Raw genomic sequence first — 21731 nt, forward strand, 5'->3', positions numbered from 1 at the left:
GTGTGTGTGTATTCCTCCGACACAAAGACACCAAACAAGCCTCCACTCCACTGGCCGTGTTATGCAGCCATAATGCACATACAGCAAACTTGCATTATGATAAACATTTCATGAGCAGAGGAGACACAGACCCATGTGAAGCTCCCTGGACGTTCGGCTGCATCACAGAGCGGGGGGGGGGGGGGGGGGGGGGAATAAGTGACTCTTGTCAGGGCAACCACGAGGGGGCAAAGGGGCAACGAGGGGAATGAATGAAAGGATGAAGTAGTTTCCTTCAGGGTAAGAAAACCCACTAAAGAGCCTTTAAAGATGTGATGAAGAACATGTAACAGAAGGATCATGTATAACGACTGACCCACCAAGACGCGGCCATTGTGCAACTCTCCGTCTGAGGGCGGAAAAACAATTAGCGTCATCCTATTGGGCCAAACGTTTGAAACTGAGGAGGGGAACTCCAACGATTATAACCACGAGCATCAGCCCCGACGAGGAGAACTCAGACTGTGGAATCGGTGAGATGAGGAGATGACCCGTCTTTTAACACTCGATTTAAAAGGCGCCTGAGGGAAAATGGACACGGCGGGATCGGACTCCATTTTCCAAAACCCAGCTTCAATCCAGAGTAGAGCTAGAAGGAACCTGCGGACGACGTTTATACGATGCTAGGAGAAATATTGACATATAAGGTCATGACCCACATCAATCCACCAGCATTCTAACACGGGTACTAAAAACTAAACCAACCCCTGAGGACCTCTTATCTCAAAGTAGTCTGTCGAATCACTGAAGTCATGATGTGAGGAACTATTTATAGAGAGGTTCCCAGAGCTTTTTTAGAATTTGGAGGCCAGAAGAAGAGATTTGCAGGGAAATAGAAAATTACAGTTTCATCTGGGTAAAACTAATAAAGGCTACTTCACAAACAAGGTATCAGATCGGTACTGAATGCCTAACCTGGTAATATCTGCAGAATCACTTTCGAAGCTAGAATCTGTGTATCTCTAATTAATTTCAATAGATATCATCATCGCCATTGGATTTAGATTTTAAAGGCAATTTAAAAAGATAGGATTTGGTTGCATCATGGGAAATGTAGGCCCCAGCATTTCGGGAGCTTTAACAATCCAAGAAAGTGAAATAATAAAAGACTTTAAGACGGTGATGAATATAACAACAATAGGGCGACGGGTGTGAAAAGTTATTCCAGACTTAACCTTACGGAACAAAGGAGTCTATAAAAAGACTTAATTAGCCATCAGGATGTTACATACAGCCTATGATTAGCATATAGAGAAAACAGACAGAGAGAGAGGGACAGTGTGATTGTCATAATTACAAGTGTGACCTATTCACAGACAGGGAACACGAGGGGAAGGGTCAAATTAGAGAGGGAGAGACGGACGGAGATGGAGGGAGATGAGAGGTGGAGGAAAGAAATGAGGACGGGGACATGAGGTTCTTTGGAAACTAGATTTAAGTGCACACACACACTTACACAAAAAAGCCAGGGACACCCACATAAAAGGTTCTTGCCTCACACACCCTCCACATCCAGATCATGCAGATAAATGGCTGCTGAAAGAATAAACAGAGCCATAAGTAGATATCGTAATCGCTGCCTTTTATCCCTGCTTTTTGTTTATGTCAGCTCGGGTTAGTGTGTTACCCAGCATCCTTTAGCTGAACAAATATAGACCCACACACACTCAGCTCCTCTCTCAACCACACACACACACACACACACACCACTCGGGGAGCGAGAATGGTGGCTCCTGGCCTTGTGTGGAGCGCTTTGAAAACCTTTTCAACCATTCAAGGCTACAGAAATGGCCGGCCATAAAAGAGCATCGGCGGCGGCAGCGTGGCGATGGTGGCGGTTGAGGAGCAGCTGTTAAATGGCTGATCACACAAGGCGCTCAAGTGGTCTGCATCTCGGCTCCTCTCGTATCGTACAGGGAGAGAGAAAAGGTAAATGTGGGCTGGTGAATTAAAAAGGAGGGGACGATGTTAACTCCATCTTGTCAGCCACACAAAAAGTCGTATTCCATACAAATATTTTCATTAACGTACTAAGAGCAGAATCATTCAGTTTCAAGTGGAAGGTGCTCTTATTTTGGCATCCTAAAACGTAAAGTAAGTCTTGTGTGTGTGTGTGTTTCATCCTGATCTCCAGAGCTAGAGGATTCTGGGTAACGTAAACCCTCGCCGACATCAACACAAAGTGAGGATGAAACGCTCAGACTGTGGTCAGGACATCTATTCACGTCTGTGCTTACTCTTCGGTGGTCGACTCTCTCCAGGGCGTTTGTGTGTGTGTGTGTCTGCGTGAGCTTTGTACAGTCGCCCATTTTGTGTTATTTAAAAAAGTATTTACATTACAGCTCCAGTGTAATTCACCTACGACAGTCTCTCATAACGCGGTGTCATCGGATTTTTACAGCTGCCAAAATAAAAGGTGGGAGCAGCTCTGAGGTCGTATAAATGCTGAGGCTCTTTTATGAAGTTTCGAAGGAAAGATTTTAACTTACAGTTGATAATGCTTAATTTTAATATCATCAAAAAGAGGCTGGAGTTAAGCATCAACAATAGAAGAAGAAAAAGTAGCGGGGGTGCATGCAGGACTGCTTTTTGTCCTCGCCTCCGACGGAAAAAATTAAATTCTAAATATATAAAAAATTTTACACTTTCACTTGTGCTTCATCATTCCATTATCATCTTTTCTCATTTTTTTTACCCCATGTAACTTCCCAGATGTTTTACTGTTTCACTTTCTATTCTCGCTCTGCCTGTGTGCATGTGTGCATGATTGCTGGTGGGGTGTTTCATTATCGGGTTCCTCGGGGGAGGAGCCCACCGCTGGGTTTCTCTGCCGTGGACACCGCCGCCTGCTTTTCATGAGAGAAAAATAACAATCAGATCAGAGGTTGTCCTTCGCACTCTCTCTACTTTAATTGCATCAGAGTTTTCGGCGCTGACTGAGTCCCAGTGAACCCAGGCCCAAACGCAGGCTGCACTGGGATGTGTAATGAGTGACGAAGCCCTTCGGGCCTCAGAGAAAGCGGCCGTGGTGTGTGTCTGCGAGCGCCTAATGAAGCCTGGTTCTCTGGGCTTCATTGCTCAATAAACAGAGAGTCTAATAAGCGAGGAAGCGAGCACAGCAGGACGCAGGTTGTGTCAGGTGATTGAGTATCGGAGATGCCATCAGTAAATCCATCCCATATTTCCCAGAAGCCTCGGATTCTCTCTTTGCTCAGTTGTGTCATTTAATGAAAAATAAATCTAGTTCTGAGGAAATGACTTTGCAAATCGCTGCGGCCACTTTTGCCGATTCTGACTCGGATCAAAATGTGATTTTCTGCATCCTTGGGCTCACTATTAAAGAAATCCCATTTTAAAATGGCTGATAAATGGCTATCGATTTCCATGGAGAGTATGCTGAGTTCAGGAGAGTGCGGAGGTAAATGAAATGATTCCTCGGGCTGGATCAATACAGGTTCAGGGACATTTAGCGGTGCAGCTTGGCTCGGAGAGGCAGCGGCAGTACAGTGAGTGGCTTCACACCGCTGTTGCTCTTTTCCCAAATGAGAGGGAGAAAGCAGGTAGAGCAGGTTGGGGGCAGACAACACTATCATGTTTCCTCACGGAGGCAGGAGGAGAGAGAAAGAAAGGCTGAGGTGCAGAGCTGTGTGGAAATGTCACCAGCCTAATAGATCTCTCCATGAACTAAATGAGCAGGAGGGCGGGCGCCGGCTCGGTGACACGCGGCGACTCCAAATGTTAACAAGAGAGCTGGAAATAGACACCGGAGAAAACAGGCCGGCCTCACAGGAGCGCTGCCGTGCGCCGGAGACACAAACACACACATGTACAGTCCAGTTTCTCACTCAGGTTTGAACTAGACACTGAGCACAGGAGGACATTTCAGGGCTACGCTCCCGAGGCCACTCACCCGGTTCGGGTCGTTGTCCAGAGTCCGGCGTCGTGCGGTGTCCAGCTCCTCGTAGACGGGAGCGGCGCGGGTCGGCCGGTACTCCCGACCCCCCCCTTGGAAATGTGGATCACTGTGGAGAGACGGAGAGGAAGGTGTCACCGAAACCAAACAGAAACATTCTGGTGGGAACTGATTTATAGGACGACTCCATGACTTTGAGGTCCAGATGTTGTCTGTTCATTTTGAGTCTAATTTTCAGCACATATTCATCTTGTGTTGAATCCACAGGAATTCTTTGGCGTCGCAGATACAGCCCCTGACGGTGGAGGAAGACCGATAAGCAGACGGATAATATCAACAAAGTATTATTGCCTCTGCAGAGACATCAGGGCCTCAACTGAACTTTCTGCAGCTAAGAGAGAAAGATATTGAACAGAAATGGTATAAAAACTTTCCATGGATGTGGCTTTTCACTCTAAAAGCCTCATGGAGCAGCTGCAGACAGATGATCCTGCTGAATCCGACCTTTGCAAAGTCACCAAAAGGTGAAAATGTAGAATATATGAGCGAAATAGAAGGGTACTCTGTAGTGTGCACCCCCCGTGCCAAGGCCCAACTTATGAAAACACATTTAAATTCACTGGATCCATGTCCCACACTAAGTTTGCTGTTTTTTTCCATTAAAATCCATGAATTATTCTCTGAGAAATGTTGAAATATGCCCTATTTCACAATGTTGTTGATCTTCCCTCTGATCTGGATCTGCGCCAATATTTAATGGATTCTCTTTCCTGACCAATACTGCATCTTTCCTGATAATCCCTCCACTAGTTTTGCGTAATCCTGCTAAATACCAAACGAGAAGGGCACTCACCTGCACCAAGGCTAAAGCAGTTTCCCTTTCATTATCTAGACGGCGGTGGCACGCCATATTCAAATTTATTCTGCCACAGTTTCATAATGAACCGAAACACTTAATGACATAGAATAAAAAGAAAACATAACCTCCCTGCCAACAACTTCAGAGAAAAAGGAAAGAAATGAGAAAAACTTAAAGACATGCTTGTGTTCACTGGACCTAAATGCTTGATAAGATACACACCTGAGACCAAAAACCTGAGCAGACATAAACACACATCAGAACGGAAACACACAACCCCCTGAGTGAGCACAATCCTTCAGGCTGTGCGACCAAACCACGACCCAGTGCCGTGGTTTATCCCTGTTAACCGGCCGCACTGGAAACAAGTATCTAATATTGACACTGATATGCTGCATGTTTTCTGTTTGAGATACATGTCCTGAGGAAAAGTCAACTTTCCACCCTTTGTCTGCATCTGTAAAAACTCAAAACACAACAAATACAAGCACACACACACACACACAGACACACAAGGAGGGCCTTTGTCCGACACGTGAAACACCCACACAGCCTCCATCAGGCGGCGCTGCACCGTGCATTCTAATGCTCCGACCTCCAGGCGGATATTGACCGAGGCGGAGCGCAGGAGAGAGAGAGCGGGCGAGAGACAGACACAGGGTAGATAGTGAAGTTCATTAGTGAAGTGCGTGGCTCACCTGTTTAAGTCTCTCCTGTGACCCGGCCTTTAATTAGGAGACCTGGACGCAGAGTGTGTGAAGACGACCTGGAGGACGTGTGGAGTTGTGTATTTTTGTATTGGTACGTGGGGAACTCTGACTTTGTGTTTGTGTACCCCGACCTAATGCCGCCTGCCTTCGATCCAGCTCAGCGGGCTGAGTCACACACACAGACACACACAGACACACACAGACACACACAGACACACTTGTGGCTGCCGGCTGCGTTGATATGCAGAGTGCTGCTCTCGTTCCGCTGCCGAGTCCCTGTCGGCGCTCGGGGCGCAGCGCTCGATCCTGATTCGCTGCCACGTGGAAGGAACTTTCCCCCGGAAAAAAGTTTCAGCGGCGCTTCCAAACGCAGACACACACACACTTGTGTTTTACAAAGATGGATATCACGAGGCTAATTGTTGCTTCTACGCACGCAGCCAATCAATAGAGATCTCTGCGTCCTGCGGATGACCTTCCTGTTCACACTTAATCCCTTGTATTATTTATTTATACTTTTTATTACCCAGCAGCCCCCTCTCCACACACACACAAACAAACAGACCCTGGGAGAATGAATGCACAGAGCCAAGACGAGGTTGTTGTTGTTGTCGTTGTTTTTTTTCACTCTACCCCTCTCCTAACCGAAACCCATTAGCCAATCCCTGGGCCCGTAATTAAGGCTGCCATTTTGATGGAGCGTGCACGTCGCTCTCCAAATGAAACAACGCTGTAATTATCTCATTACGCCGCCGCCTCCATCACTGACAACGACAAATATCATCATATTAATGGATGAAGACAGAGGTTGATACTGGGGGGAAACATCGAGGTGGTGGGAGGTGGTGGGAGAGGGGGGGGGGGGGGGGAGCAGTTTGCTACGAGGTGGAAAATTCAGCAGCTTGCGTTACTTAGCAAACAGTGAAAGACGAAGGTGCGACGGACACGTGAGGCTGTTTCAACACACATGTGCGTAGCGTGTGAAGTGTGTGCGGTTGTGTCGTGTTTGGACAGAGACTGGGAGGCACCGGTGTTGTCATCGGCTGCTAATATCCGCTGCTGATCCACATTTTAAACTCCGTGAAATGTCTGAAAACAGCTCAAGCCAAAAGAGACCAATAAGAGACTGTGTTATATAACGATATATCGACTAAATTTAATATATCGAAGAGAATCTCTGTCTGTATTGATTTCCTTTAGAGAGATGTTTGAATATGTGATGTACCGAGGTGCCTGACATGTAAATGCTGTAAACTAAGACTAATCAATAACTCAATGAAGCCGTGTTTTGCTGTATTAGCTCAACCACAGAGGTTGATTCCACTCAACTATCACATTTCATCCATATTTCAGAGTATCCGACTCCGCAGGATGATCTGACGGCGCGCTGAGCGAGGAGGGGGGGAACACTGGAAGAGCGGAGGGAGAAGATGAGACACGGGAGCGGGGGGGAATGAAAGACGCGTCAGAAGACAGAACCAGAGCAAAGACGAGGCGGCGGCATCAAGACGGCGTCGGGAACTTGGAAAAAGAGCGAACGAAAGAGCGGGAGGGAACTGGAGAGAGAACAAAACCAAACCGGAGAGAGAGAGAGAGAGAGAGAGAGAGAGAGAGAGAGAGAGAGTGTGAGAAAAGCAACTACCCTGTGGTGATCGCCCGTGTGAGGGCAGACTAATTAGGAAGTGTGCTTTGCCGCCGCCGGCTGGTTTGGCGACTTTTTCTCGCTGTGGCTGGCTGATTTAAACAAAATACACTGGGGGGGGGGGATGAAAAGCTCAGGAAGGCAGGTTTTCTCTTTGCTGCCTGCACGCTGGAGGTAAGCACACATCAAAGTGAATGGTCAATGTTTGGTTTCCTGGTGTTATACTGGGAATAGAGTCGGACTGGAACTCAGTGGAGCTCCAAAACGGAGACAAAGAGGGTTTTTCCTGCTGAAAGAGAGGCAGCACTTTATCCTCCATCTGTTTCTGAAACCTTCTGGGGAGGATGCTGGGGCAGACTCCAGCCACTAGGAACTACAACTGGTCTTTTATAGGGTTGTACTGGTTTTACAGGCGATCTAACTTGACGACACAATGAAAAATGTATATGAGAGGAGGCCTGAATATCAATTTTCTCATTTTTCAAAGTGGCAATTTAGCAAAATAGGACTTTTACGGAAGAAATCATCACAATCAAAGGTGTAATATCCCGACTTTTAATCCCTTAAATGAGTAAAACTAATTTCCCATGATACTTCCCGATATAACGCATACATCTTTCAAATTAAAAATTACTTTCTTAGATTTTTAAAAGGCCTTCGAGAGCAACAACTGTTTCCATTTCTCCAATAAAACTGACATTAGTATGTAGAATTTATGTTAAGTCCCTTTAAGATAATAACTGAATAATGTTTCCATTTGCAGCTCATGTCTGTGGAAATTAAAAAACACTGTGATTTGGATATTTGGGATTAAGGGATTTTGTCAGGAGGAATAATTCTCTGCTTTGTTAAACTGATCAAAACATTGGATCCGCTGCCGGTCAAAGGTTTTTAAGAAAACTCCAATTTATACAACAGGCCCATTACTCATCATGTATCTGTTTTCTTCAGTTAGGCAACAAGTGCACGGCCATAAAAATCAAACCTGATTAACTCACAATCTAACACCGGCTTCCTGTAACAGCCGGTTTTCATCCGTGTAGCTGGGCATGAATAAAAGAACACTCGGAAGCTGCAGGAATATAAAACAGAAATATTTTAATTGCTCAGGAAGAGACACAAATGATAAAAATAATAAATGCCTGTTGTTTTCAAAGGGAACAAGACAGGGCTCAAAAAGGACTTTTTACACTGGCTCCAGCCAAATATAAAAAAATCATATTTAAGTTATGGTCACGTATGCTGGGCTATCTGCCGTGTGTGTCTGTCACCAGGGAAACCAGACGGGAAAATAACCGTTTGACACACAACCACACACACCCACACAAACACACACAAGCACTAATCCAGACCTGCTGAATGTCAAGCGCCATCGATGCGCCCGACGAAAATGTTTATTTGCACTTGTCAGATGAAACTGAAATCGGTGGCACTCGGGAGCCCCGGCTGCAGCACACCCTGTTCTCTGACGACTAAATCCACAGGAGCAGACATGTGGAAGATGTCATTTCTAAAAAACGTGTGAATTGTCTTGATGCGGTTTCTGCTTTGCACTTGAAACTGCTGCATCGGAATGGAGGGGGTGAAATGGACGGAGGAGAAAACCAACACCAGACCATGTTTCTTCTTTTCTGTATATTTAAACAATTAGTGGCACCGGTCTGACGGACTGTTCGAGCCGTGGCAGAGACCTCGGAGCATGTTTGCCGAATTTGTCGTTGTTGGCTTACAAGCTTCATCTTCCCTCCTCGCTCCTGTTCCCCCGAACACAATGGAGCCTTTCTCTAAAAGCACACCTCTCACAAGTCTTTACCACTCCTGCCCTCTCTCCTTCCTCCTTCATCTCCTCCCTGCCCGCTTCCTGCTCCGGCTACAAAAGAGCGCCTCCTGGCTAATAAAATTTGACAAGCATAGCTAACCTTTTCTCTCCACAGGTCAGCCTCTGGCACGCCGCTAATCAGATGTGACGCCCATCACGGCACACACCTGCCATTGAGGTGCCTAATGAAAATGTCCGGCGGTAAATTAGGGAGATGGCGGCGAGGAGTCCACCGGCGTGTCTCGGTTGGCATAACTATGCAAACATGTGAGAAGTGTTCATTGATTTGGATTAAAGCCAAATTAACACGAGGGATTTCAGAAGCAGCTCTTATATTAAACACATTTCCTCCTCGGCATCGTGATAGAAACAGATATTAAAGCTTGGGAGCTGCAGCTTTACAAGGACTGCTGATATAAATACACACACACACACACACACAGACACACACACACACACACTGTACCTAAACACACAAGTGAGCTCAGACCAATAATTGTCGTGCGGTGGTATGAACTCGCCGGACCACACACACAGCATTGTTGCTAGGTTACACCGGGCTTCCTTGCAGAAATATTACATGTGGGTGGGCCGGCGTGCAGACTGGGGGGGGGGGGGGGGGGGGGGGTTCCAACGCCATGACCGGCTGCTGCCTGTGTCTTTCTCTGAAGACGTGTGCGTCCTCGCCCCAAGCCGCAGGTGGTGGAGTGGGAGTGGAAAGAGCCGGCCAGTGAGGGGAGCATGTGCTGGTTGTGGGATGTGGACGTCTTGACCCCCGGACGGACACGCACCTGAGGTCGTCTGACACGGCCTCACCGGTATTTAAAAGCAGATTCTCCAGAGGGAAGAGCCGCACCTCTGAGCAGGGAGGACTTAAATAGTGTTGTGCATTTATTGGAGACTATTTCCAGTGCTGGAGCATGTAACAGCGTTGACCCTGGTTTGACGACAGCGTGGGGGGGACACTGGTCGCTGGTTGTCCACCTACTCACTTCCCTCGTCTGTCAAATAAATGGCTGACGACACAATGGCGCTCTACGGCCACACAACAAATACTTTTTATTACATCAGGATCAATTCTTGAGTAGTTTTTCATCATCTTATCAGCTAATATGCTAATTTCCTATTTTCTTCTCCCAGTAAGATGTCCAGTAAAGTGAGGCCATGTGACAGTACGGTGGGAGAACAGTTCAAACACACGTGACAGATCCGGTGCAGAATCCAAGGAGAATGTTGGGCCATGGCAGAGTGACGTCCTCTACTTTCTAGTTAGACTTTTTACTTTTGTCAGAGTTAACAAGCCAAAGAAGCCTCCTCATTTATCATGTTAATGCTTAAAACGATCTAATATACATTAGGAGCGACTGGGGGGGGGGGTGTGGACAAGTGACAGTGGAGGAGACGCGGCGACGGAGGGAGAAAGTGAGGAGAAGGAGAAAACAGGCTGGTAATGAAGTACCCACCACTAGTGGATGAGAGCTAAAGTGGTCTAACAGATCTGTCAGCCTGCTAGACTGTGGCTAATTATCCCTCCTCCTCTTTTGTCTGCATCCTCGCCTCTGTCACTTCTTCTCTCTCTCGAATTTACTCAGCCAATCTAATACGTTTCTCCCTCTCTACCTCTCTCTCTCTCTCTCCCCCCTCCACTTTGGCTCCGTCGTTCCCTTCACTCTTTTCTCTTTCTCTCTCTCTTCCTCCCTTCTGTCACTTCTCTCCGTTCCCATCTGTCTCCGTTTCCGTGTCCAAACCTTCTCTCCCTCCATCCTCTCTTCCTCTGGATTAGATTGGGTGTCTGGGGCTTAGTTCTTTTTTTTATTTTGATTTGCAAGTCAATAGTAATTTCTCTCAAGAGTTAGAGATGAGGGAAGTTTTCATGTGGGAACTGATAAATTTGCATTAGAGTCAGTTCTAGGTTTTCTTCTCCCTCTCTCTCTCTCTCTCAAAAGAAGCTGCAAGTTCAACTCTGAGGTCTCAGAACAAATTTACCAAATATACTCTAGATGAGAAGCATTTCCATGGCACTACCATAAAAGCCCCCTACAAAAAAAATCACTATTGGTATTCATACCATTTAAATACAAGTGTACATCAGCAGGGTGATGGTGGCTGAGCTGTCGATTCAGTGAAGGACACACAGGGCGATAGTGTGCGTTTTTCAGAGTGCCTCTCTAGTCTAGTTTGAAACGTGCAGCATCAACACAACACAAGTGTGTAACTCTCCTGGTCCTCCTCAAGAGCGGTGTGGATGTTCATACATATTAATCGTCAATGAACTCCTCAAATGGTCCCGAGTGATTTCAGTAATTCATTCAAATCTATATCTGACTATAAATTCAGACACTAAGAGAGGGCAGGGGGATGTGTTGTGCTGCACCTGGAACCTTCATATATGGATGTGAGTACATACGTGTGTGTCAGTGTGTGTGTGTGTACGTGTGTGTGTGTGTGTGTGTGTGTGTGTGCACATGTGAGAACGTTACTACACTGAGGGCATGCACTCATGTTTTATGCATTTTCCCACTCGGAAGACCATGAATGCTGATCATGGCGTGGCGGTTGACCTTGTGTGTACACATCTTCATGCACAACATTGTGTATCCACGCACAAGCAAAGATGCCAATGCTATACACACATGTACAGACACACACACAGATGTATGACTCCTTGAGAGGTACAATTAAGAGAGAATCAGCGGTTTGGTCCTCAGAAGTTGATCAAACCTCTTCCACCCTGACTCACCTGTTAGCTGGTGTGCGATGCTGGTTCTGTGGAGCCGGTGACGGTCGGGGCTTGTTGACTTTAGCGTAGAGCCCGTCCAGCTCCTCGGCCGAGGCCAGCGACGGGTTGGGTCCGCCTATTGTTGCCGAAGGGGAGGGCGTGCGACTGATGAACGGCTGAGGCGAGGGCGCCGGGCGGAAGTTGCTGATGCGGGCGTAGTTGGGGTCAGTGTCATCGTCTTCCACATCGGGGAAGAAGGCCGAGTCGGGGGTGTGGTGGCCGGAGTGGATCTCAGCGTAACGCGGGTCGTAGCTGAGAGAAGAGAGGAGGAGGCAGATAAACACTGAGTAAGGTGCAAATACATTATGGATGATTTACAACTTGTCTATCCTGCTTTTACGACCGTTTTTTTAAGCACTTCACTCTTTTTATTATTGACGGTTCATCTTTGAGTGATTCATACCCATCTCTGGTGTCAGGAGTCCTGCCCAGCTCCTCCTCACTCAGAGCCTCCAGTTTACTCTTGGACGCTTTCGCTGCATCTTTGCTCTTGTCTTCTTTCTTCTTGCCAAACCTGGACGACACGAGAAAATAGACATTGTGCGATCAGGGAAACTGGAGGTGTGGTTTGGTTTGTGCGAAGCTTATCTCTGCAACTTCCAGTTCACTGTAATGATCTTGAAACCTCAGGTATGTAGTCCCCCACTCTACCGAATGCACTTTTATTTTGGAGGGAAGGATTACGGGCTTCAATGGGAACCTTTTGGAGGCTTTTATGATGAAAAGTGAACCTCTCTCAAGCAATAGAGCTCACTGGGTTTGATGAAAGAGGCTCTGATTCCAACAAACACACACTCCACGTTGCGTCAGCTTCTCAAGTGTTGACACACACACACATGCATACAAACGCGGGCTCGCCCACTGTCAGGCAGACTCACTCCAACTCCTGTGTGATCATTAGCGTCTGTGCCTGGAAAACGACTGCTTAATGATAGATATGGGTATTATGTCACAGCAGGGGGGGGACAGTGTGAGGGTGTAGTTGTCGCGCTGCACACGGAGCCTGGATATTTCAGCATCGTGTCCAATGGAAGCGTTGCACCGCGGCGCGTTGGGCTCGGCTTATCAACTTTGCCATTACGACCATCATCATCATCATTATGGCCCTGCAGCTCGGATTCTCTCATTTCACAGGGACAAATAAACTCATCACCTCCGCTCGAGTCCTAATGAAGATCTGCGGCGCACTTTCAGGAAATTAACCAAAGCTTTTCCTCGAAATATTTCATATTCCTCACATAATCTCTCTCTCTCCCTTCCTCTCTCACCACCATCCTACTTCTCTTTCCCTCCGAGCTCCTGCTGAGCCAATCTAACGTCTGTGTTTATCTCATTAACAGCGAGGCACTTCTCATTACAGCTACAGGCAGACACGTGGCCTGAATGGTAACCCGCTGGCCTGGCCGAGAGCGGCGCGGGGCTACGGAGCTGAAGTGAAACGCCGGGGAAGGGACGGCACACGGGCCCCACCGCCATCCTGCAAACCAATTAGTGTTGTTTTTAGTGAACCTGCTCCATTCATTCACTCCCCCGAGGGTTATGGTCGCCAGCGGCAGGTCAAACGCTCGCATTGTTTGTGTGAAGCAGGCGATCAAATGCTTTTCTTATGCGGCGCTTAACACTCAAATCTCCGGTGCACTCTGTTTCTGCATTAACTACTAACACGCTGAGCCAGAGGAGATATCTAATCACTCAGGCCATATAAACAGGTAGTGGTCTTAAAACATGTGTGTGCCGGTGTAAACAGGAAGTAGTGTGTCTACTCTGGAATGTGTGTCGGTGCATTCTTGAAGTTGAACATGAAGCAAGGTAAACTCCTCTAATGGCACTGGGAAAGGAAACCAGTGACCTTTTATAGCAGGCTAACCCGTATTTTAAAGAAAATGTTTGGTGTTAAAGATATAAAATTGTTAGATTTGACCTGGTTGACCTTGACCTTCATGCCTGTTTTCACATACAGTACGACTGATGAAGAAAATAATTGTATTTATATTCTTTCTTCAGGTGATACCACTGGTGCAGAGCTGTAATGTTTTTCCCAACTCACTTCCTGGTGATCACTTGCCACAGAAACCGTGTGGGCGCTGCCTCAGCATCTTTTCTCTTTCCTGCAGATGCTTTCATTTTATTTTTCAAACTCGGAAAATATTTTGATTTTCTAAGCACTCCCACATTCTGCTGGAGCCAAACGCAGACTGGCAATTATCTCGGCGGAAACCATATAGAATTCAGTATTGTTGGAAAAGGGAATATCAGCATCAATAGACATATAATTATATTACACATAAATATATAATTACCCAAAAATCCCATGTTTATCTGGCTGAGCTGCCGGGGAGATTCACCCCCCCGCCTCCACACACACACACACACACACACACAGAGCTCTTTAATCAACATTCTGAGGGGGCAGAGGTCCACAGTTGGACCCATCATTATATCTGCATTAATTAGGAAAGTCGTTTTTTCTCACCACATTGTCTGAGAGGAGATTGAAGGAAAAGTAAAGAGGGGGAGAGCGGCCTGGGAGTGGGACTCCCAATTAGAGACATGTACCTGCCATGAGGGAGGTGATTATCCCCCTTCTCTGCCATTATCTTATCCCTTCTTCATCGCAAAAAAAAAATCCCTTCTGTTCCCACAACTCTTTAACAGTCTCATTGCTTTTTTTTCTTTTCTCTTTGTCTTTCTGCCTATTTTATTATTACCTTTTCCCCCGCTCTTTGTTTCCTTTATTAATTCCTCCTCCTCTTAGGATCCTTTCTGTTCCCTCACTCTTTTAAAAAATTTTGACAGTTCATTTCCTGTTGAGTGCGAGACTGCTGCTGGATATGAAATAAATGACAGATCTGCACTCGACAAGCACGAGCAGAGGTAAATAAATGTGCAAAAACAGCTCTATAAACACGACACACAGTGATCCAGAATCCAATATATTGCTCACACACACAGGTAAGCAGCCACACACAGACACACACACCAGAGCAGACAGCAATATACATCAACACACACTCAGGTGACTCTGCAGGGAGCTGCAAACAGCCGCATGGAATAGGACATCTCATTAACTTAGCATTATCTACCTACACAACCACCCCATCAATCTCTCATTAGGGGGGGAAGTCGGGGGGTCCGGGTGAGTCAGCCGGCTCTGGTGTCCCACTTAATACACTCCTCGCTGTCACAGGAGCTACTTGGACCCATTATTAGTGCGTCGCTGTCATCATTAGCCCGGGGCCGGCGCTGCGTCACCTTGGGCGTCACCTCGGCAGGCTCGGGATCCTGGGAGGAGGCGACGACCGGGGCTGCGAGTGGATTTGTCCCTATACGAAATACTATCGTGAAATATCTCAACGTCTATTCTCTAAGAAGGATGTGACCTCTCCGACTCTTCTCCATCCTTTTGCCATTTGCTTGAGCCTCCTGTGAAAGGTTGGAGTCGGCCGCATGAGACAAAGGCTGTCGCCTTTCACGAAATAAACACCTTGACTCGGACAAATCCACTCACAACTCTGCAAGGTAAGCAGACGGGAAAGATAACGCACAGTAATTACTCCGGCTCCTGTCACTCTCATTACAGTAGCAGAGGAGGAGTGGGTGTGAGGTGCGTGCACAGAGTTAGCCGTGCTCTAATGAGGCTCGGTGTGTAACGTGGTGATCACAGCTCGCCGACGGGGGGATGTCCCCAAGCCGACCTGTGCAATTAGCCCTCGGAGGGGGGGGGGGGGGGGCAAAAGAGCTCGCCCTGTCCGACAAACTCAACTGTAACACCTAACTGTCTCAACAAAGCTCCACAGACGCGTCTCCTCTCTGCAGACTAACCAGCGTCCTCTCCAGCTTCGTGCCATGAATCTTTCAAGGAATCAGCTCTTATGCTTCTGCTGCTTTGTTTCCTGCAGTTGAGAAAACAACTCTGACAGTTTGCACCGTGAGTGGAGTGTGTATAGTCTTAATAAGCTCTCCTATCTGCTGCGGCGGGGAGTCGGTGGGTGGCTAGTTATCACCGGGCAAAACAAGGGATGTGAGAACTCTGTCTGGCTTCTGGAAGTGTGTGTGTGTGTGTGTGTGTGTGTGGTTGTGTGTGTGTGAGGGGGAAGTCAAATTTGAAGATAAGGACAAGGATGTAATTGACGTGTGCGAGTTGCATGTGTGTGAGCTCACACGTGTGCGGTCTTGATGAAGCTTGTGAACACCTTGCCGTGCAGTGCTTGAGGTGAGGAGCAGACACACAAAACTGAAACTCTACACAAACTGAATCACACATGAGGGGCTCCTCCTGCAAGGCAGCTAGTTTAGCATCCTGTCTACCTTAAAGAGAGAGGAAAGAAGAATTGCAGCAAGTACGATCGAGACTGACTTAGACAGGAGAGGAAAGCCTCTGAAAATAAAAATAATCCATATTTGTAGCTCGCTTATAATGGAAATACAAGTATATGAATTCAATTTTGTGAAGTCAAATACAATAAAAGAGTCAACTTAAGTAAGGATGAGTGAAAGAAAGCGAGAGCATCTGTCAAACCGTCTCTATAGACGAGATTTATGATGAGTCAGCGAGCCTTTCTTCATTCCAGAGCCTCGAGGGCCCCGACTGCAAAGACCCTGCCCCCTCCAGCCAAGGATCTAAAGCTACACAACGGCTCATGTGGTATAAAAGTGTGGAAATAAAGACGTGCAGGCTGTGAGGAGACTTCAAAGTATTCAGTAGGATCTTTCAAATCATAGCAGTTATGCTGCAGCAGATGCAACGGGAAGAGGTTTGTCACTATTATGTCAATATGGTGCTTCTCCAAATATTAAGGGGTCGGACAGGGTGGTATCGTCCCTGATCTTCTGCCTAATTCATTTATTTTCCTTCCTATATTAATAAAAGCAGAAGCCTTGTGTGAGTTTTCATAAACATGTCTCTAAAATTTGAAAATGTGTCTAATTTTTGGTTTAAAAAGCAAGAGACAACATTCCTCGTGGTTCGATCCTGAAAACTTTAGAGACGAAGGCAGCAAACAGCTCAGCACAAGTCTAAGAAAACCGTCCAAGTCTCCCATTTGCAGAACAAACAGCAGAGTGAGACAAAAAGGTAAAAAGAGAGCGAGAGAAAGGCGGAATAAGAATGAGTAAGTGGGGAGGAAAAAGGAATTAAATGAGCGAGAGAGGGAAAAGTGAGAGCGGGCTAAATAGCCTCTAGGCCTTGGAGACTAAACAGGAGACAGTGAGAATAAGAAACAGCCCTGAGAAGTAACAGAAGAAGAAAGGGAAAGTGAGAGAAAGGAAGAGCGATGGATGGGGGAGCCAAAGCTCCTGTGAAAGTGCAGCTCGGCTGGGGAGGAATAAGGAGCTTAGGAATATATAGAAGCATTGCTGCTGCATTCAGAGGCACGGGGAGAACAGTTAATCAGCCAAGCAGAAATGTTATCGCAGTAATTAGATTGCTCTGAATGTATCTGTGGCAGGGCGCGCTCATCTCGGAGGAGTCTGCAGTAAAAATGGGAGAGGAAGGAAAGAAGGGAAGGGGAGACGCGGAGAGAGAGAGAGAGAGAGAGAGGGGGGGGGGGGGGGGGAATTAACACTGAAGAGGGTGGTGATGTAACACCGAGCCTCCTTCTCCTGTTCTGGCAACGCGGCGCTGCTCCGCGGTGAGACTAGTCGGAAAATATGTCAGGCCCGGAATAGACAGAATAACATCCACGGGAGAAAATAGACAAACAAGAGCTCTTTAACATTGGTGTGGTTTCCTGGTGGAAATAAGGGATCATGCTACAAGTGGACTGACACCCGTCGACAAGGTCACGCCGGGCCACAGGGACCAGCTGGTGATTGGCATCGGCGTTAACCAATCCCGGCCAGGATCAGATTCCATTAATGTGCGAGGGGAAAAGATCCACCGGATGCTAATCATAGTTAAAACGGCCTCACTTAGAGCGTATTAATAATGCAAGGGAGGAGGATGCGAGTTGATGACTCATCCGCTGCTTCTTATTTTGACGTGTGCTTGTTGAATTTCAGAGGCTGCGACTGTCTCATGGTCAAAAACACTTTCACGTCCTCTTCTACAGGACTTCAATGTAACACCTGGAGGAGAGAAGACGGAGGGAGACAGATTGGTATGAATGCACAGCAGGTAGTCCTCGGGGGGGGGGGGGGGGGGGGGGGGGAGAGAAAGGAAGATATGGAAGTCTTAATCAACGCCTGACCGGTCCCTCGAGTGCGGATACTTCAGATGGAGTGAGCGAGGGGAGGTGGAGGAAAGGAGGTGGTGAGACAGCAGGGAATAGGGAAAGGAAGGGAGAGTGAAAAGAGGAGGGAGAGGAAGAGAGGAAGGGGAGGATGATGCAGATCGAGCGGTTGAGGTGAGAAAGGACAAGAAAACAAAGACGAAGATGAAACGAGGGGGGGGAAGGAGGGAGTCCAGTGGGCTTCCCTTTAATTGTTTGCATCTTTGATATGTGGCATATTTTAGCAATTCCACAAAAAAATCTGTCACCTCTGGCAATTTGTCCCGTCTTTCCTCCCTGACTTCCCACTTCTGTCAGGGAGCCCATTAATATTTAATGAGCCTGCCGGTCTACACACCTCAAACCTGCCATTATAGGAGGTGTGTGTATGTGTGTGTGTGTCTCTTTGTGTATCGACAGATCACACAAATTGCATGAAATCTAATTTCATCACTTAATCACTGTGGTATTTAGAAACATAGAACGAGTTTTGGTTTCATATGCCATAATCTCTGTAATCTAGACGAGGATTCCAGAAGTTCCTCAAACGCCTCGTCAGTCCTAGTCACCCTAATTTGCATAATGCACGCCAGGCAAATAGTCGGGCACGCCCCCTAGCAAGGCGAGGTAAAGTGATAGGCTGACCTTTCCTACATGCATTGGAAGCAGTTGACCAATCAGAGCAGATTATCGGGAGGGGGGGGCTTCGAAGAGACAGGAGCTGAAACTCAGTGTTTTCCAGACAGAGACTGAAAAGAGGAGCAGCAGCAATGGACAGTGGGAGGAGAGTGACGGAGCAGACAAAGGAAAGGGGGGGGTAACCTGTCCAAGTTTCCCTCCATCTTTCTAACAGGATACGGTTCCCTGATAAATCTCAGCTGCAAAACACACAGGCATAATATTCTCCCCCGGTGTTGTGCACACGAATGTGAGAGGACTGAATGTGCATACATGAATGTTAATCCGAGCTGCATAGTTCAGGATCCTGTCAGCGTTTCCCCCGCTGGAGGCTGCTGGGGAGAAGGGCCAGGTCACCGCGGCTCCAGATGAGAGCCACTGGCAGAGCGGGAAAGGTTACACTCCTGGTTCCCTCGGCCCCTCCACACATCCTCGGACAAGAAACACTTAACCTTCTCCGTCTGGAAAGCAGAGGTCACGCCGTGTGTGTGTGTGTTACTGGGAGATATGTGAGGGGGACACAAGCAGCTCCCGCATGTGTGTGTCATTAGCAAGACCTTAAATGACAGAGGAAGTCCATCCATCACTCGTGGCATGAAGATGACTGGATGGGACATAACCACTATCGGAGGTGTAATCGCTTCCTGGCGCCCTGCCCTCTGAGTGCATGTGTGTTTGTGTGTGTGTGTGTGTGTGTGTGTGTGCCCGCGCGAGGACGTAAGATCAAATGCTCATTGGTCGTGACTGTTTCCTGTGGCGACATGAATACCTTTAATTGGCCGGTGAGTGATGGGCAGTCGGCCGCTGAGCCGTCTGGCTGATACGAATGTGTCTGCGCTTCCAAAGCGTCCGTCCCTCCGGGTCAATTCAAATGTCATAACTCGATCGCAGCTGATGGATGGAGGAGCGGATCGAGGACAATGGAAGTCTCATTTGATAATTACCTTCTGGGTTAATAATTCACTACGCAAACGCTCGGGTATCCTGTTCCTCAGCGGGATGAGTCCCAGACGTTTCCAGTGGAAGTTTGACTAATAAATGACTTTAAATCTCTGCCGCTTTAAAAATGTGACAAGTTCTTATAAAACCGAGGATGAAAATCAGAAGGGAACATTCATCAGAAACTAAAAAAAATATACTTAGAATAATGTGACCGGGTAAAGCTAGACAGCTTATAAATAAACAGGAACTGTGTCGCCTCCCAAAACTCTCTGGCAAACTGTGAGCGCAGGAGGTAAACAAGCTGTTTAGAGGCCCATGAATAAAGTAATTAATTCTTCAACTGCTCTGGTGGAGCGTCTTCACGGCGAAGCTGCGGAGGAGTGAGTCGGCTCGCCTGCCTCACCCCTCCCCTCCCCGCTGGAAGAGAAAAATGGAGGTGTAAATAAGAGAAAGCGGGCTGGAGAGGAGGAAGGGAGGCAGGTGTAGCCAAAGCATGAAAGACAAGAAACATAAAAGCGTGAGAGAAGAGAAGAGTGAATTTCAAGGGGGAAGGCGTGAGCCATGTGGAGGAAGGGAGGGATGGAGGGATGGAGGGATGGAGGGAGGATTGAGGAAGGGAAGGGCGGAGGATTGTTGCGACTGCCCCTTTATCAGCTGATATATATGCATGAGGATTTCCTCATCATCTCCACTGTCAATTCCCCATCCCTCTGATATTTGATTGACAGCTGGCATCAACGCCAATACACCCGCACATCATATTCAGGGAGAAGCTGCCCATCGCGCTGAATGGAGGAAGGAGACGGAGGGAGAAAAGTTAATTTGTTTTTTCCGGCAGCTGCCGACGGTGATAGCGCTCCGCGTCTGTTTGCCTCCATGGCAAAGTTGTAAATTAGAATTGCGGCTGAACAGCGAGGAGAGGCGGCTGCTCCTGCTTTGCAAAAGGCTCTTTCTCCAACGACGGGTGGAAACACTTGGCAGCTTTTCATATTTCGGGCAGCGGGGAGCAAATTGTGCACAAATATGAATTGAGAAAAGAAAGAGCTGTAATTTGGAGACTACTCGGCTGTTGACAGTGTTTCAATGTCACGGTGTGTTTCTGGGGGTTGAGGGGACAAACGCATTAAGGACTGGAATGACAGATTGAGAACCAGACTAGGGACTGACTTAAACTACAATTACCAGCCTGTATGTCTCTGCAAACCAGTTTCAGTCTCCATACACTTAATCCCAAGACTCGTATGAGGTCACCGTGACCTTTGACCTCTGGAATCTTATCAGTTGGTCTTTGAGTCCGGGGGGAAACTAGTCAAACTTGGAAGAGCTTCCCCAAACCCAGACATGAGATATCATGCACAGCTGCTGCTCCGGACACACTGGCTGCTGCAGACACACAAGAAACTAAAAGACAAACAACCTATGAACACTGTGCATTTAATTACCTTCACACACATGCACGTGCAAATCCAGCTTCCTTGAACTGCAGGTTAAACCAGCAACAATGCATAAGAGAGGCTTTCGCTTGATTGTCTTCACGTTCCCCGCGAACATGCATTCAAGCCAGGCCTGATTAGTAGGCCACGGCGGCGTGCTCTATAGGTGTCAAGTGTTGAAAGTGATGAGCGGTTTTGAATGCATTATTTACGCGGAGATAAAGCGATGAATAGAGATGAAGGGAGAGAGAGAGAGAGTGCTTAGCCACCGGAGAAAGGTTTGTCCTGTGTGTGCAAAATGTACGCCCGTCCCTATGCATATTTTTACAATAGAGAATACTAACGCTGATAACTCGTTTCTTGAAGACGTGGCTCCTTGGCGGTGATGCTAACGGCCCTTAAATACCACGATGAGATGGTGGATCAAAGAAATCCACCTGCAGTGCATTAGCCAACGCTGGGATTAGGTAATGCACCTACAATTTAGCCCCATCACGGCTTAGAGTCACGGCTGAGACGCCCACACAAACATGTCAGAGGGATTTTGGTATGCCTAGCAACACGGCTGACAAGGGCCTGTTCCAATAGACTATCCTACCTGCTTTCCTTTCCTTTCCTTTCCTTTCCTTCCCTTCCCTTCCCTTTCCTTTCCTTTCCTTGTGTAATTGCTGGTCTTGCGCCGCATATTTAGGGCACAAAAAAGGGATT

At 47.4% G+C, this 21731-nt stretch overlaps 1 protein-coding gene across 1 annotated transcript in view; it reads right to left on the minus strand.

Moving 5' to 3' along the window:
- Window positions 1-2825: 2825 nt before the first annotated feature.
- The window catches only part of pard3ba (par-3 family cell polarity regulator beta a), a 99669-nt gene continuing 80763 nt past the window's right edge, over window positions 2826-21731 (minus strand). Inside the window, exons 21-24 of the mRNA XM_053416813.1 lie at window positions 12165-12275; window positions 11723-12013; window positions 3950-4061; window positions 2826-2885 (exon numbers count right to left, since the gene is read on the minus strand). Coding sequence (XP_053272788.1) covers window positions 2826-2885; window positions 3950-4061; window positions 11723-12013; window positions 12165-12275 — 574 coding nt within the window. The remainder of the gene's footprint in view (window positions 2886-3949; window positions 4062-11722; window positions 12014-12164; window positions 12276-21731) is intronic.

The sequence above is a fragment of the Pleuronectes platessa genome, chromosome 24 (assembly GCF_947347685.1).
Source record: "Pleuronectes platessa chromosome 24, fPlePla1.1, whole genome shotgun sequence".
NCBI lineage: Eukaryota > Metazoa > Chordata > Actinopteri > Pleuronectiformes > Pleuronectidae > Pleuronectes > Pleuronectes platessa.